The sequence below is a fragment of the Trichechus manatus genome, unplaced genomic scaffold (genome assembly GCF_000243295.1).
Source record: "Trichechus manatus latirostris isolate Lorelei unplaced genomic scaffold, TriManLat1.0 scaffold00038, whole genome shotgun sequence".
Taxonomy (NCBI): domain Eukaryota; kingdom Metazoa; phylum Chordata; class Mammalia; order Sirenia; family Trichechidae; genus Trichechus; species Trichechus manatus.
In genome coordinates, this window is record NW_004443974.1 from 19246255 (window position 1) to 19262228 (window position 15974).

The 15974-nt window shown below is 43.1% G+C and overlaps 1 protein-coding gene across 1 annotated transcript in view; it reads right to left on the reverse strand.

Moving 5' to 3' along the window:
• LOC101348343 (transient receptor potential cation channel subfamily M member 3) overlaps positions 1 to 15974 on the reverse strand; it is a 623677-nt gene that overhangs the window by 112406 nt on the left and 495297 nt on the right. Inside the window, exons 10-12 of the mRNA XM_004375847.1 lie at positions 10137 to 10237; positions 8612 to 8746; positions 5674 to 5724 (exon numbers count right to left, since the gene is read on the reverse strand). Of these exons, the coding sequence (XP_004375904.1) occupies positions 5674 to 5724; positions 8612 to 8746; positions 10137 to 10237 (287 nt within the window). The remainder of the gene's footprint in view (positions 1 to 5673; positions 5725 to 8611; positions 8747 to 10136; positions 10238 to 15974) is intronic.

Here is a 15974-nt window from a genome sequence, read left to right on the forward strand (position 1 = left end):
TTTCTTTTGAGGAACCTAGGTGTGAGTGTCAGTTTGACTTCTAGGAGCAAGACACCACCATTGCCTGAAGACCAGTATTGAATGGCAATGCTTGTGCTTTGAAGTGGCTGTAAAAGTTGTCAAGAGAGTGATAATAGGAGTAAAATTCAAGATAAGTAAAAACTTAAGAGGGACAAATACATTTAAGAGGGCAAATGTTTTTAGCAAATGACTTTATAAAGGGCTGTTAGGGAGATATGTTGCTAGGAAAGGTGCTGGAATCCCCCTTTTCTGGAAACCACTCAAATAAAGATTATTTCGGAACTATGTACATCTGGTCTGGTCAGACACAGGAGGAAGGATTTGTGATCACTCTGGTTTCAACAGAAGTTTGAGGGAAGGCCTGAGAGGAACCTCTCTATGTGCCTGCGTTGTTTGATCACAAGGGGGCAATGTTCACCCAACAGAGGCCAATGAGGACCCCTCCCTCACCAGCATCCATCTGCCTGTTCTAAGTGTTTTGTTGTATAACAAGGTGAAGAAAACAAATTCAGAGCGATTTGGGGGCAGGGAGAGAGTCAAATGCTATTGGTGAAGTGGTATCCAGAGGAGACAAAGTTCACCTTACCAGCTAGTATGTTTGTTCTCAGCCTGCACGCCTGACTGTATCTGAGTTGAGGAACAGAGAAATCAAGGGACATTAGTTTTAAATTTATTCCTAGGAAGCATGGAAACTTTTGGGGAAGAAGAAACAGATTTTACAAAATGAATGAAATTGGGTACAATCTAGGCCTTTTTGGGATAACCGTGTCCTGGCAAAGGGATAGACAGGGATGGGATCGTGCTAAAGGGGATGGCAGCATTGGCACATATTTCTGAGGTGTTGAGCCCATGGCCTTGACCACCTGTGGCCTGCTGATGTCACATACGCTTCTCCTAGGACCAGCATTGTGGGGGACCTATGATGACTCATGCAGAGAATAGCCAGCAATGTGACCCCACAGTGGAAACAGCACTGGGCTGACAGTGGCCCTGGCTCTGTACCCATGTGACTCTGGACTTCCTTTCTCTGTGCCTCAGTTTACTCTCTGACAGTAGGTGGTTTGGATCTAGTGACTCCTAAGGTCCTATCTATTTCTAAAGGACCGACTGTACGACCTCGACCCGGCAGGCTGCTCACACTTCTGTGCTGCCAGGCCACTGGGCAAAGACCCCCGTCTGGAGCTCCTAGGGTTGATCTAGTTTCCCGTTATCATCTGGGGTTTGGTTAGTGGAACTGGGGGCTTGAAGAAAGGGGTGGCAAAGCGAAAGACAGAGCTGGGATCGTGCTTATGTCCTCCACCTCCTCTGTAATGAGCAGAGAAGTGGACGGCACCACACGGACCTACAGGTAATGTCCAAAAACCTTCTGGAGGAGTCTTCCTCTGCTTGGGTCCCTTTCAAAATAGAAATCAATGAAAAACAATACTGGGGTAATACTCCCTTCTGCCTGCTTTGTCTATTATCCCGTCCCCCTTTGCTAACTACTTTGGCATGAACATATTGGTAAAGCCTGAACAACTACTTCCCGTATCATGCCTTTGCATCACGTGGTAGGCCATGTAATTCAAATAATTTGATCCACGCAATAAAAAGCAGAGGCTTGGTCTATGGGGTGGGTGCAGTTTGACAAGTTGAAAATGTTGTCTCCTTTTTTGTGCTATGAACTGCTAGCAAGGGGTTAATCCTGAACATTTTCATGCCACTCCCAAGGATGCCTTTTCATTAAAAGAACCATTGAAATTCACTTGTTAGACCCTCTCTTCAAAACGAACTCTGTTTTTCAAATGTCAGCTCATGGTATCACCATCAGCATCCAGCCATTTAGCAACAGGTTTTCTTTGGAATTTGTAGCAAGTCTTCAAAGCAAGGTGTTTCCTGCTGATGGTATGTAAGGTGGTAAGGGGTTGCTAATTGTCAGGTTTGACAAGAGAGTGGGGAAGGACTCTCCTGGGACAGCCTTATAAGAAGGGAGAAGGGGACTGCACTGGTTGCAGTAATCATCAGGTGGGGGCTTAATCTGGTGAAAGTCCATGGAAAAAGAGGACGTGCCCCCAGTGTGTGGTTACAGGACAGGGCAATCCATCTTTTAAAAAACAAGAATGCTTTTACAAATTTGCATGAATATAACAGATGGGATTATGAAAATGTCCTTTCTTTACCCAAAGTATGTCTAGTAATGCTTTTATTTCTTATTTCATTTTTTGCATTCTGCAAAGCTCTGGTCTTGATTCCCATGTAAACGAACTTGAAATTATCATAATTTCACCACTCCTACATAATACAAAAAAAAAAAAATCACCCTCCTATGATGGGGAGAAATAGTACAGGTAATCTGAAGTTTTAGCACATTTAATTCAAGAAAGAAAGAAAACAACTTTAAAACATATAGAGGCACAAGTTGAGCAGCCAGCCAGCTACTAAAATGGCAGGTTATATTTCACAGAAAAGCAGACAGACTTGGGCCACTCTGGTTTAATGTGAGCGCATCGGGAGGTTCAATGGATTTATGCATGAAAACAGTTCAGGGATTTGGGTTGGTTTGTATCCACTTGAATTTCTGATTGATGCTGAATAGCAATTCTTTTACCTCATGACTCCTAGACTGCTCCCCGATACAAATAATCTGAGATTTTGAAATTAACTTGGGAGCAGTTCCCCATGTTCAGTTACGTTGGTTACAAAGACTAACTAACTGAACTTGGAAGTTTCACAGTGGAAGTTGACTTACGATGGTCTGATAATTCCTAAACCCATTGCCTGGGTAGTAAGAGTTGTTTAAATTTAACCTTACAGACATATTATCAAACACTAACTCTGTTTAAGGTCCAGAACTGAGTTCCTAACTCATGAATAGCGTTTTGTACCAGGGTTTCCCACTTACTGATTATTTTTTTGTCCCAGATCGAATAAGTTAATCCATATAAAAAGCCCTATAATTGTAAAGCACAAAGCATATGTTAGTAATTACGTTCTTTAATTTTGAAAATCGCTTTAACTGCCGGAAATTTTCTTGGCATTTTATACCTAGTTTACACCTAAATTGCTGGAAGTCATCTGGATCCATTTGATGGAGTTGTGTTTATCAATGCCAATTTCTCTCTCATTTCTTACAAAAACACAAAACAAAACAAACAACTAAAGCCTCATTTTCAGGTCCTTCATCCATACAGTATGAAACACGGACACTGTCTGCTCATTTGGCAACCATTGTACCCTGTCTTGCTTGCCAATAGTAAGACACTCACTTTTATTTCTCTAGAAATAAATGGAGTCTGCATTTCCTGCTCCCATTTCTTCCAAAGGGAAGAAACTAAATATAGACTTTCTATTTCTCCCCAACTTACTGGCAGTTTGTCTTCCCAGGGAAAGCAAAAATTGTTCCTACGCCAGTTCACTACTATTCTGGGTGATTTGTTATCATTTTGCCCAATTACTAAATTAGTATCTAATGAATACTTAAATAACTATCTTCTCGCTCCAATATTTAGATCACATTAAAAAACAATACTGTCCCTAATACATCCCTCTTCCCAAATTCTTGACATTCTGCTCTTTCTTGCTAGTCTATATTATTTTTAAGGCACATATTCAACTAAAAAGACCCCCTTCCTCCCAAAAAAAACCAAAACCCTAAATAATACTTTACACGCCTTCTATTACAAGTGATTCAGGCAAATACAAGGGCAGTTAATGGGATTTCAGAAAAGAGAAAATGATATTGCAAAACAGTCCTCTGGGAAGAGAACCTAATAAGAGGGATTTTGGTCATCTATGCTCAGTGACATCTAACTGCGAAAATGTGTTTGAGAGCATTGTCAGGCAAGCCAGTATTGCTGGCAGATGAGGGTGGTGGTGGGCGAGTGACCTTATTTGAAGGCTTGGATTGGCTGAAGGTATAGCCATCTCTTCAGAAAGCCTCACACTTACTTCCGTGACATCAAGTAGCTTAAGGTGAGGGGGAATGATATTTGCTATTTTAGAAAAAGTCAAAACATTTTATTGAACATGAACAACAGATATCTGGGCAAACAATACACCTTGGATGTGTACACTTTTAATCTTTTGAGATCCTTCTTCCCATTTAAATTTCAAGCAACTTAAAATGAGGATAAATTAAACAAAACTGGAAGACTGTGGGAAAGAGAAATGTGTGTGTTGAGGGAAGCTATACCACTATGATCGAGACGGGGCAAACCAGAGAAAGCTGTGGTCTTGGTAAAATGGCTATTGCGTTGGGTGTGCAAAATTCACAGCATGTTTCCCTACTCGGGAAGAACTACAGGTTTCACTAACTTATACAGATGAAAAATCCCTCCTTAGGGTTGTGTTTACGTTGGAGGAGAGTTTCCAAGGTCCAACAGAAGAAGTTGTGTGATGTGTCTTTTTTATCCTTTAGTTGTTACTGGTAGAGGTCCAGCAGGTTAATAGGTACATTATATGTAACCACGGTTGCCTTTGCTTGGCCTCTCAAAGGAAAAATAAGAAGCCAGCTAAAGGTCACTTGAAGGTCAGTTTTAGCCAAGGGCTTCCTAGGAGATGAAGGAACTGTCCTCTATTTTTGACCTCACTTTGTAGCCTTCTTGGAGTATGTGCTGTGGACTTTGATGAGGAATTGCTACAAAGGGGTGATGGTGTGTATATGTGTGCGTGCACGCACATGTGTTCTTGTGTGTGTGTATGAGGGTGGTGAAGGGCAACCATCTATTCTATCCTTTGAAATTAAAGCATTACTTTCTGAAAATACTGAAATTATTCAGAAGCCAGGCAACATCGATAGGAGACTGTATGGGGCAAAAGAACAGCACTTGGCTATGATTAAACATAACCTCCCTGTGCCACATTTTTCTCATCTAAAATGGGGATAAGAATGGAAACTACTTCATCAAATTGTTGTGAAGATTAGATGATTAGGTTGCATAGAAAGCTTAGATCGGTTCCAGCACCTAGTAATTGCTAACTGTTAGCTATTGTTATTTTATTCTTATTAACCCAGTGATCTGAGCTTGAATTTTAGCCCCTCACTAACCACCTAATGAAACTCTCATTGCCTTGTGTTTCAGCCTCCTCCTCTGTAAAATGGGAGTAAGTCTACTTAATCCATACTTACAGGTTTTTCATTATGAGATGGAAAATGTGAAAAAATATTCTGGAAAAAAATAAAGTGATAGGCAAATGGAATGCATATGTATGTTTTATTCCATTTCTCTGAGACTATTTGAGCAATGCTTAAAACACTCTACATAATGCTCTAGAACTGAAAGCAATACATTGTACCAGGATCTGGCAAAGGAAGCTGCCTCTTAGGGTGAATCGGACAGCATGAAAACCAGCTTCCCAAACAATGAGGGGTATATGAAAAAATTCAAGGAATGGCATAAATCCACATGGCATGGAGAAAGCCTAGTGTTCCACTATCCAAAGCATTATATCCAATGAAAGCATCTAAGACCACAGAGACTGGAGATAAAATCATAGCTGCATCATAAGCAGAGGTGTCAGTTAAAAGGCACACACACATAACACTGTATTCTGAGATGGGGGCGTCTGGTGGGGAGAGGAATACTCTGGCAGCTCATGCAAAACAGAGGCGGTTTCTGATCACAGGAAGCAGTCAAGACAAGGCCTCCGACCTGCAGTCAAGAGGGTTCTTACCTTTTTGACATCCCTGACCAAGTGGTACAGTGTATTTGAGGGCCCATGTCTCTGAAAGCAATAAAGAAGAATGAAATGGTTTTGCTAGTTAGGGGCTCTAGTTGGCAAGGCAAGAAGGTTCTGGAAGGAAGGGTTCTGGTTGGCCGAGGGGCGGTGTATTGAGAAGATGGACCTTGTTCTAGTTGCTCAGTTGTACCTGTTTCTTCTAAACAAACACACCGGCAGATTTTGGGATTAAATTTCCTCAAGAAAAAGCATTTGAGGTGCTAGGTTTAGGCTTCACAAGGAAAGGCCATCATCTCGGTTGATAGCTTGGCCAAGGCATTGTTTAAGGAGTTAGTTTTGCAGCAGGGGGAGGCAAAGGGGCTAATTTACCTCATTGGAAGTACACTTTGGCACATTGCCATTGCAACTTCTTTATTACCCATGATGAATGAGAAATCGTCTAAAGCAGGGGTTGGCCGACGTTTTCCGTAAAAGCTTAGGTAGCAAATATTTTAGCCTGTGCGGGCCATATGGCCTCTGCTGCAACTACTCGACTCTGCCACTGTCGTGTAAAGCAGCCATGGATAATATGTTTAAAAATGAGCCTGGCTGAGTCGGCATCAACTCCACGGCCATGGGTGTGGTTTTCTGTTTAGGTTCCAATAAAACTTTATTTAACAACAAAGATACTTGCAGTTCGTGTAATTTTCACATGCCACAAAATATTCTTCTTCTTTTGATTTGTTTCATCCATAAGGTAATGTGAAAACCATTCTTAGCTAGCAGGCCATACACAAATAGGCAAAGGGCTGGATTTGGCCCCTAGGTGGTAATTTGTCATACCCGATCTAAAGAAAAAGCCACAGGTTGTTTGGGGAAAAGGTGTTTGCTTGCTTGAGGTAAGAATAAAGTGAAATGGGTTTCTAACTTCTTGTGTTTCAGGAGTAGGGTGGCCAGATATAAGATGCCTAGCTAAATCTGAATTTCAGATAAACAATTAATACTTTTTAATATGAGTATCTCCCATGAAATATTTGGGATATACTTATGCTAAAAAATTATTTGTTTATCTGAAATTCAAATTTAACTTGGTGTCCTACATTTTAATTTGCTAAATCTGGCAACTCTATTGGAGGATCTAAAACAGTGACGGCAAATCCTTAAGCAGTGTTAGAGCACGTCTGAGTATTGAGACAATCCCTGAGTACTGTCTCAACTACTTGACCGTTCATGCACACAAGCTCATCAGAATTCTTTTTCTACTGAGGGGATGCAGTATTGTGTAGTCCTTAAGCACACATAATCTGGAGTCAGCCTGTCTGGTTCCAAATCTGGCTCTGCTGCTTACTTGCTCTGACCAGGGGCAAGCTACTTGTGACTTAGTTTTATCATCTCTAAAATGGGTATAATAATACCATTTATTTAATAGGATTGTCATGAAGGTTAAATGATAAAATGTATACAAAGCTATTAAAATGGTGCTTCCAAACTCACTTGCCATTGAATCATTTTTGACTCATAGTGACCCTATAGGACAGAGCAAAACTTCCCCATAGGGTTTCTAAGGCTGTAAATTTTTATGGAAGCAGACTGCCACATCTTTCTCCCATGGAGCAGCTGGTGGGTTCAAACTGCCAACCTTTCGATTAGCAGCAGAGCGCTTTAACCACTGTACCACAGGGCTCCTCAAACAGTGTTTAGCACTCAATAAATGCTAGCTATGATTATTGCCGCTAGGGCCATTCACACTCCCATAATCCTTCTCAACAGAGTACTCTAGAAAACTACTGTCAGTTCATTGGGGTGATGAAATCTATTGGCCTTTCTCAATCTAAAACTTCCTACTTCCTTTTTTTCCCCAGTCATTGCAGTAAATCACTCTATTTCCTTGATTGATATGTAAACATTCAACGTTCAACTCTGTGGCTTTTTTTTTTTTTTTTTTTGGAAAACCCCATTATTCTTACTCCAAGTCTCAGTATGCTGAGCCAAGAAAAATCTGGGGTGTAAACAGAAACCTGAGGCTACCCTGCTAACCTGTTTTCTACTTCCTGAGGGGGAATGAAATAGAAGCTATGTGGTACCCTCTGATGCCATCCTTCTGGTCTACCAAAGGCTGGGGACAGGTCAGTAAGCCCCATCCCATTTGTGCTCTGGTGGTGGGACAGAGGAGCATTGTAACAAAGGAGGGGAAGAATGATCTCCGAGACAGAAGCTTGGGCTTAGTGCCGGCTTCTTTCTTTACTTAGGAGTTTAATAACCTTAAATAAACAATTCACTTCGTGGCCTCAGTTCCCTCATCGTGAAATGGGAGAGAACCATCTTTTCTCTTTTAACTTCATTCGATTTTAGCGAGGATTAGCTCAGAACCAATGCACTTAGCTTGTTGAATGGTCTGAAAAACTTCATAAAGGGTAGTTTTTCTTATGATTAGCACCTGGTGCCCCTAGTGAATGAATTAATAAGGCATTGCAAAATAAACACAAACAAAATATACAATATATATATAACCTCAACTAGGAGGTATTTTACATTTCATTCCATTATAGTGAAAAAGGAATGACGTTCACAGCTCTGAGGATAATAAATTGGAGTGAGATACTTAATCAGCCCCCTTTGATGCTTAGAGTTAAATCAGTCCTCCTGCTGATTGCCTTCAATACCCTGTGGGCTTGCGGAATAAAATGTATTCTAATCCAGAGCCTCGTGGCTTTGTGTAAAAATCTGAGAATGTTTCCCTTAGGTGGTCATACAACTTTTTGCCTTAGATGGTTGACAATTGAGCAGTTAAAACAAGTGGGATCCCATGACTTGGTGTTGGTTGGCTACACAGGCCTAGGGAAGTGTTTGTGCAGAAGGAGCCATGCAATTGGAGGACAGGGTCACAGGCAGGTAGGAGGTAGGAGAAGGCAAAACAAGAAACACAGAGAAAAGTGCCTTAGCTTGGCCCTACCGTATTGTACAATTCCTCTAGTCTGGAGATGGTGAGAAAACGGTGCATGCTTACTCCGTTCTCTATGAGTAATTTCACAAAATCCACTCTGTCCAGCACTAGGGCATCCAACATGGCTTGCTCCAGAGACCCCACCTGCAAATCAAGTCACTGAGTTAGTCTGCTCCACGGGGTAGGGGTGCAGTTCTTTGGGGTTCACTTGGACAACTTAGAAATGGATGCCCCTGACATCTGGTAAACCCTCAGCACATCTAGGAATATGCTAGCCAGACTGTGCCTAGCTCCACTTTTGGGATAGCCATACCCTTTACTATGACTGGAGCCCTGTCTTTGCAAATAGAAGCTAAAGGTTTCTAGTTCCAAAAGCTATTCCCTCCCTGAATCTCTTTCCTGGGTTCTGAAAAGGCGAAAGGGCTTGAAGGGTGTTTCCCTTCCAACTCTTTGACCAAACTTCTGTAACACCAGTGAATGTCAAAGTGGGCACTTTACTGTCTTCGCTTCCATCCTCCTTAGGCTGATATCACTAGGCTGACTCGAGAGGAGCAACCCAGATAAACAGATCAAAGGACCTAAAAGAGATGCTGGGTCTCCTTATAGGAACGGGCAAGACGGAGGCAAGGTGGTGCCACTTAACTATAAAAAGAACAGCTTATCTTCTGGATCTGTCACTGACTAGTATTTTTATTTAATTTCTTCCTCATAAATTTCTCAGTGCCTCCTTGACAAATTAGCATTAGCAATCTGCAAGCGCTAAATGAAGGCAAATGCTGAATTCCAGGCAGAAGTTCTCCAGGGGAAAAGGGTTAAAAAAAACCAGCACATGACCAGTGATGTCCTTCAGTGATTCCAGGCACAGGAATCTAATTTCAGGCTGCCTGGCTGTCTCCTGGGGATGCATGCATACACCACCCCATGGCCAATTTTCCAAGTTTTTATTTTTGGTAGAGTCAATTGAGGGAAACAAACCAAGAACAGTTATATAAAGCTTCAGTTCACTCTGTGCTGTACTTTGGGAACAGGGAGGACCTGTGCTCAGCCACCAGGACCATATGGCACCTGCACGCGGAAGCCTGATAAATCTGCCCTCCTGAGATGTGACCCAGCCATAAACCACCACGGGGTGGCACCACGTGGAAGCAGCAACCTCTTTTGTCCCCCTCAACAGACCACCACAAACAACCGATAACTCCACTGCTTCCTTAATTTTAATTAACGCAGCCTTTTTTTAAATAGTTTTTTTGGTCATATTAAAATAAATGGCATAATTTGTAGCAGAAAATTGATATTAAAGACCAATGACAGAAACGTTTGGAACGTTTGGAGTTGTGCTTAGTCGTAACTTCCGCTAGGTGGCAGTATTTTCCTAAAGATGAGAAAGGGAGCCCAGGCCCGCGCATGCGCTTCAAAGGGACATTTCCATCTTCAAGAAAAGGCAGTGGTTTCCTGAACCTCTCTTAGAGGCTCCCTAAATAAATACCCTTGCCCAGGCAAGCGGGCTTTTCAGAGGGGACGACATATACTCTACCGGCCACTGTTGCCCATAAATAAAGATCTGGCTGCGAGCGATGTCAACTCTGTTCCAGGCTAAAGCTAAGCTCAGTTGGTCTGGGGCCGAGGCATTGGCTCCTGTGTGTAGACATTGGGAGAGAGAAAACATTGATTAGTTGTTATACCGAGAAGATCCACTTGCCACTCTCCCATTGACCCCTTTTTCCTGAGGCGCAAACCTGGCCCGACAGCAGGGTTTCACAAACTTGGCATTGAGATTTTGAGGCAGGATATTGACGATATTGACATTTTGGGCAGGATATATTTTTTGTGTGTGTGTCTGGTAGGGGACTGTTCCCCTCATTGTACAATTTTTAGCAGCATCACTGGCCTCTACCCACTAGATGCCAGTAGCACCCTCTCCACTCTCAATAGTGACAATCAAAAATGTCTCCAGATATTGCCAAACGTCCCGGGGCCCCGGGGGCGGGCAAAATCAGCCCTGCTGGGACCCACTGCTCTCCAGCCTTGCTGTTCAAAGGGTGATTCCAGTTCGCCAGCATCAGCATCATCCGGCACGTGTTAGAAACGCAGAGCCTCAGGCCCCACCCTGAATCAGAATTTCTATTTTAACAAGATCCCAGATGATTCCTGCGCAGGTTAAACTTTGAGAAGTCCTGGTCTACAACAGGCGTTCCTGGGTGGTGCAAATGATGAACACACTCAGCTGCTAACTGAAAGGTTGGAGGTTTGAGTCTACCCAGAGGTGCCTCAGAAGAAAGGCCTGGCAATCTATGAAAAATCAGCCACTGAAAACCCTAAACTAAGCACAGTTTTACTGGGACACACGTGGGGTCATGGTTTACACGTTGCCTGGTCTACAGCACTTCTCCCTCCCCCCCTTCTCCGCTGGCCAATCACTAATTTAATTGCATGGTGATGGTGCCCTCATCAATTAGTGGGCCAGCCTTGCCACTCTGTTGAACGAAAGCTAAGAAGATCTGTGTGAGGAAGGCACACGGTTTCGCTTTAGTGTGCAGTCTCTTAAGATTTGCACGGCACTGCCCAATATGGAGCCACCAGCCACTTGTGGCTATTTAGATTCCAATTAATTAAAATTAAATAAAATCGAAACTTCAATTTCTTCGCTGAACTTGCCACACTTCAAGTGCTCAATAGCCACGTGTGCCTAGTGGCTACTGAATTGGATAGTGCATTTGCGGAACATTTCTATCATCATAGAAAGTTCTGTTGGGCAGTGGTGGTTTAAATCAATGCATCCTGTCCATAAATTAAAAACAAAAAAAAGCCAAACCCATTGTCGTCGAGTCAATTCCGACTCACAATGACCCTATAGGACAGAGTAAAACTGCCCCATAGAGTCTCCAAGGAGCGCCTGGTGGATTTGAACTGCTGATCTTTTGGTTAGCGGCTGATCTTTTAGAAGTAGGCATCAATATTTCAAAAATATCTCTAGGTGTTTACAACTTTGGGAACCACTGCGCTGTCTCTGGGCTTTGAGATATTGATGTAAAGAATTAGGCAAACAAGATGTTTCCTAGTAAGTAGTAGCCCAAGAGACAGAAAGGGCCACATAAACCAGAGACTTCATCACCCTGAGACCAGAAGAACTAGATGGTGCCTGGCTGCCACCAATGACCGCCCTGACAGGAAACACAACAGAGAGTCCCTGATGGAGCAGGAGAAAGGTGGAGTGCAGAACTCAAATTCTAGTAAGAAGACCAGACTTAATGGTCTGACTGAGACTGGAGGGACCCTGGAAAGCATGGCCCCTGGATTCTCTATCAGCCCAGAACTAAAACAATTTCCAAGGCCAACTCTTCAGACAGGGATTGGACTGGACTGTGGGACATAAAGTGACACTCGTGAGGAGTGTGCCTCTTAGCTCAAGTAGATACAAGAGACTAGACAGGCAGCTTCTGTCCGGAGGTGAGATGGGAAGGCAGAGAGGGTTAGGAGCTGGTTGAATGGACATGGAGAATCAGGGGTGGAAAGGAGGAGTGTGCTGTCACAGTATGGGGAGAGCAATTAGAGTCACATAACAATGTATGTATAAATTTTTGTATGGGGGAAAAAAAAAAGATGTTTCCTAGGGCACTTCTCAAATTCCAGCTTGCCTAAGAATAACCTGAAGATCCTTTAAAACTACATATTCCTGGGCCCTATCTCTAGAGATTCTGATTCAGCAGGTCTTGGGTGGGGTGTGAGTTTCTGCATTTCTAACAAGTTCCCAGATGCTGCCAATGCTGCTGATCCGAGGACCAGAGTTTGAGCAGCCAGACCCCGGGAGGGCTGTGATGCTGTGTTCCTTCACATGTCTCTCAGGGGATTCTGATTCTGTGGCCACATGTTGATGGGTTTAGTGTAAACCTTGTGCTTACAGTAAATTGATTAGTGTTTGGAATGATGACTACTAATTCCATTTCTGCAGGGAACTTTCCATCAAGGAAATGATTTCTTATCCCCTCCGATAACAACAGGGACTGCAGACTTATAGCAGGGTAACTGGCATAAATGAGGGATAAATAGGAATGGTGCCAAAACGGAATGTCATCAATTTGAAGGAGGGGAGAAAAAAAAAAAAAAAAAGTGAAGGCTCCCTGAGATTGCATTTGAGGAGGTAACACCTTACAATTTCCTTTGCTTCTTTAGTTCGTCTGTTGGTCATTGCTGACCTGCAGGAATGGTTTAATCATTCCTTTTTATCATTTGTATGCTACCAGTTTGTATGTCACCCAAGTCAATAACAGCAGCACAAATCTGAACAAGAACGCATAGCAGGAAGGAGTCACTGAGGCCAACGGGAGCCATAGGCCTGAATGTAATTAGGAAAGTGTCAGATGAAAACAAGAAGCCAATGAGTCTTGACTTCTCAAAAATTGAAAATGCACCACATGAGAATGGTCCAGGTGACAGTTTGGATTAGTGGTTCTCCGCCAGGGTGAGCAACCATCTCAGTTTGCCTGAGACTCCGTTTTAGCACTGAACATCCTGCATCTCAAGAAAACCCTCAGATCTGAGCACACCTGGATTGTTGGTCACCTTATTTCAACCGTGGCTGTGGACGGAAATTGCCTGGGGAACTCTAAATATACTCGTGCCTGGGCCCCACCCACAGACAATCTGGTTCAATGGATCCTGGGCGCTGAAGTTTTGAAAAGCTCCCCAGGTAATTCTAATACGAAGCCAAAGTTAATAACCCCTAGTCTAGATATATATGTATATACATTCATTCATTCATTCATTCATTTATACATTCAAAGATATTGATTTCATGCCTACTCACATGCCAGGCACTATGTCAGTAAGAAGCTCCCTGTGTGGCACAAATGGCTTGTACTCGACTACTAACTTAAAGGTTGGCAGTTCGAACCCACCCAGCAGTGCCACGGAAGAAAGGCACGGTGACCTCTTCCATAAAGATCCCACCCAAGAAAACCCTATGATGCAGTTCTACTCTGTAATACAGGGGGTCAACATGAGTTGGAATTGAGGAGGCCACTATTTTATTTTTAATGCCAGTATGATGACCAAGAAGAATAAGACAGAATCCATCATCCAGAGAGCTTAGAGTCGAGAGGAGAGAAGCTTGTGACTAACTACTGTTTCCTTCAACAATTCATTTATCTGTTCCACAAATATTTACTGAATACTTCTGTGCCAGCCACTGTTTATGCACTGGGTGTCCAATGCTGAACAAAATAGCTAAGGTTTCCTTTCACACAGAATTTACATTCTATGAGAGAGGGGTGGGGGGAGCGGAGCAGAAAACAAACTAAAAGCATGGGAAAGCCACTGCAGGATTTTGTCTCAGAAACAATGCAGTCAGATTTGGGTCTTAGAAAAATCACCTTGGCAGCTGTATGGAGGATGGACCGGATGGGCATGGACTGGAGGGGGAGGAGGAGCAGTTAGAAAGCTTTTGCAATATTCTAGAAAAGGGATAATGAGGACCTGAAGGAGAGCTAAGAATGATTGATATTTAGAGGGCAAAACTGAAAGCTTTGAGTGACAGATTCCAAATGGGGAGCAAAGGGAGAAGAGAAGTCAATATTGATGCCCTAGACTTTAGCTTGGGCTGAGCGCAGGGACAGGATGGCCAGCTGAGATTGGATATGCAAGATAAAAACAAACTTTTGGGGGCAGCAAAATTTCATTTTCTAATATATTGAGCTTGAGGTGCCAATTGCCAGAAGCTATTAGATGTTTGGAATCTCTGGGTGTGCAAACCGTTAAGTGCTCAGCTACTAAGTGAAAGATTGGTGGTTCAAATTCACCCAGAAGTGCCTCAGAAGAAAGGCCTGGTGATCAACTTCTGAAAATTCAGCCATTGAAAACCCTATGGAGCACAGTTCTACTCTGAAACACACGGGGTTGCCATGAGTCAGAATCAACTTATGGCAACTGGTTTGGTTTTTTGGTAGATATTCCGGTCTAGAGAAGAGGAGGAATCAGGCCTGAAGACAGAGATTCAAGAAACATAGCCATGAAGGTAGCATCACCACTAATTTATGAGACAAGAAGAGGGCAGAGGGTGGGTAATTGGATGTCAGCAATATTTAAAGGGTATGACAAGTAAAACAAATCTTTAGAAAGAGACCACAAAGAATAGTCAGACAGGTAGGAACAGAACCCGGAGGGCGTGGTGCCCGAAACTGGGGGAAGAGAGATTTTCAAGGAGGAGGACGTGGCCAAGAGGCAAAAGCTGCAGAGAAGGCAAGCCGGGGGAAAAAAAACTGACCTTCCTCTTCATAATTCTTCTCATCACCTGGCCCCAGCTTACGCATCTAGTGGTTTATTGCTATTTTTATTTTCCTTTGCCAAAATGTAAGCCTCATGAGACGAGAGATTTAGTCTGCTTTGTTCACTGTTGTATTCTCAGAGTTCAGAACAGTGCTTGGACGTAACAGGTGCTCAATAAATATTAGCTGAATGAATGAAGGAACTGAACAGTGTGCGCTGGGTTTGGCAATAGAGAAGTACTGTATTCAATGATGGGGCCTTGGTGACACAGTGATTAAGTGTCTGGCTGCTAACCAAAAGGACAGCAGTTTGAATCCAGAAGCCTCTCCTTGGAAACCCTATGCGGCATTTCTACTCTGTCCTATAAGGTCGCTATGAGTTGGAATTGACTCAAAAGCTATGGGTTGGTTTGGTATTCCATGATACCATGTGCATCTGTAGTAGAGTAGGGGCTTAGACGCACTTCTGCAACCTCTGTCCTCAAGGAAATTGCAACCTGATAGGGGTGGAGGTGGGGTGGGATGAAGGGAGTGATGCGGCAGGTATACAAATCCCTGTAACACAAAGAATATGTGGTAAGCGCCATCAGAGCTGTACAAATAAGTCCAGAGCACTTCCTCTCAGATGCATCAGGGCAATTTTAAGGAGGAAAGAGAATTTGACCAGAATGGGGAGGATGGTGGAGATTTGGACAGATGCATTTGTGGGAGGCTGAATGATGCTCCCCAAGATGTCCATGTCCTAATTCCTGGAACCTGTGAATGTACCACTTTATATGGCAAATGAGACTTTGCAGATGTGATTAGGTTCAGGATCCTGAGATGGGGAGAGGATCGTAGGCTATCCAGGTGGGTCCAATGCAATCACTGTATCTTTATAAGACGAAGGCATGTGGCTCGGAGCAGTAGTAGGAGTTGTGATGACAGAAGCAAAAGGTTGGGGTGGTGCAAGGAGAGGTCATGAGCCAGGGAACACAGCACGGGAAACTGAAAAGGGTCAGGAAGCAGATTTTAGCCTGAAGCCTCCAGAAGGAATGGGGCCCTGTCGACACCTTGATTTTGGACTTCTGACCTCCAGAACTGCAAGAAAACACATTTGTGTTGTTTTAAGT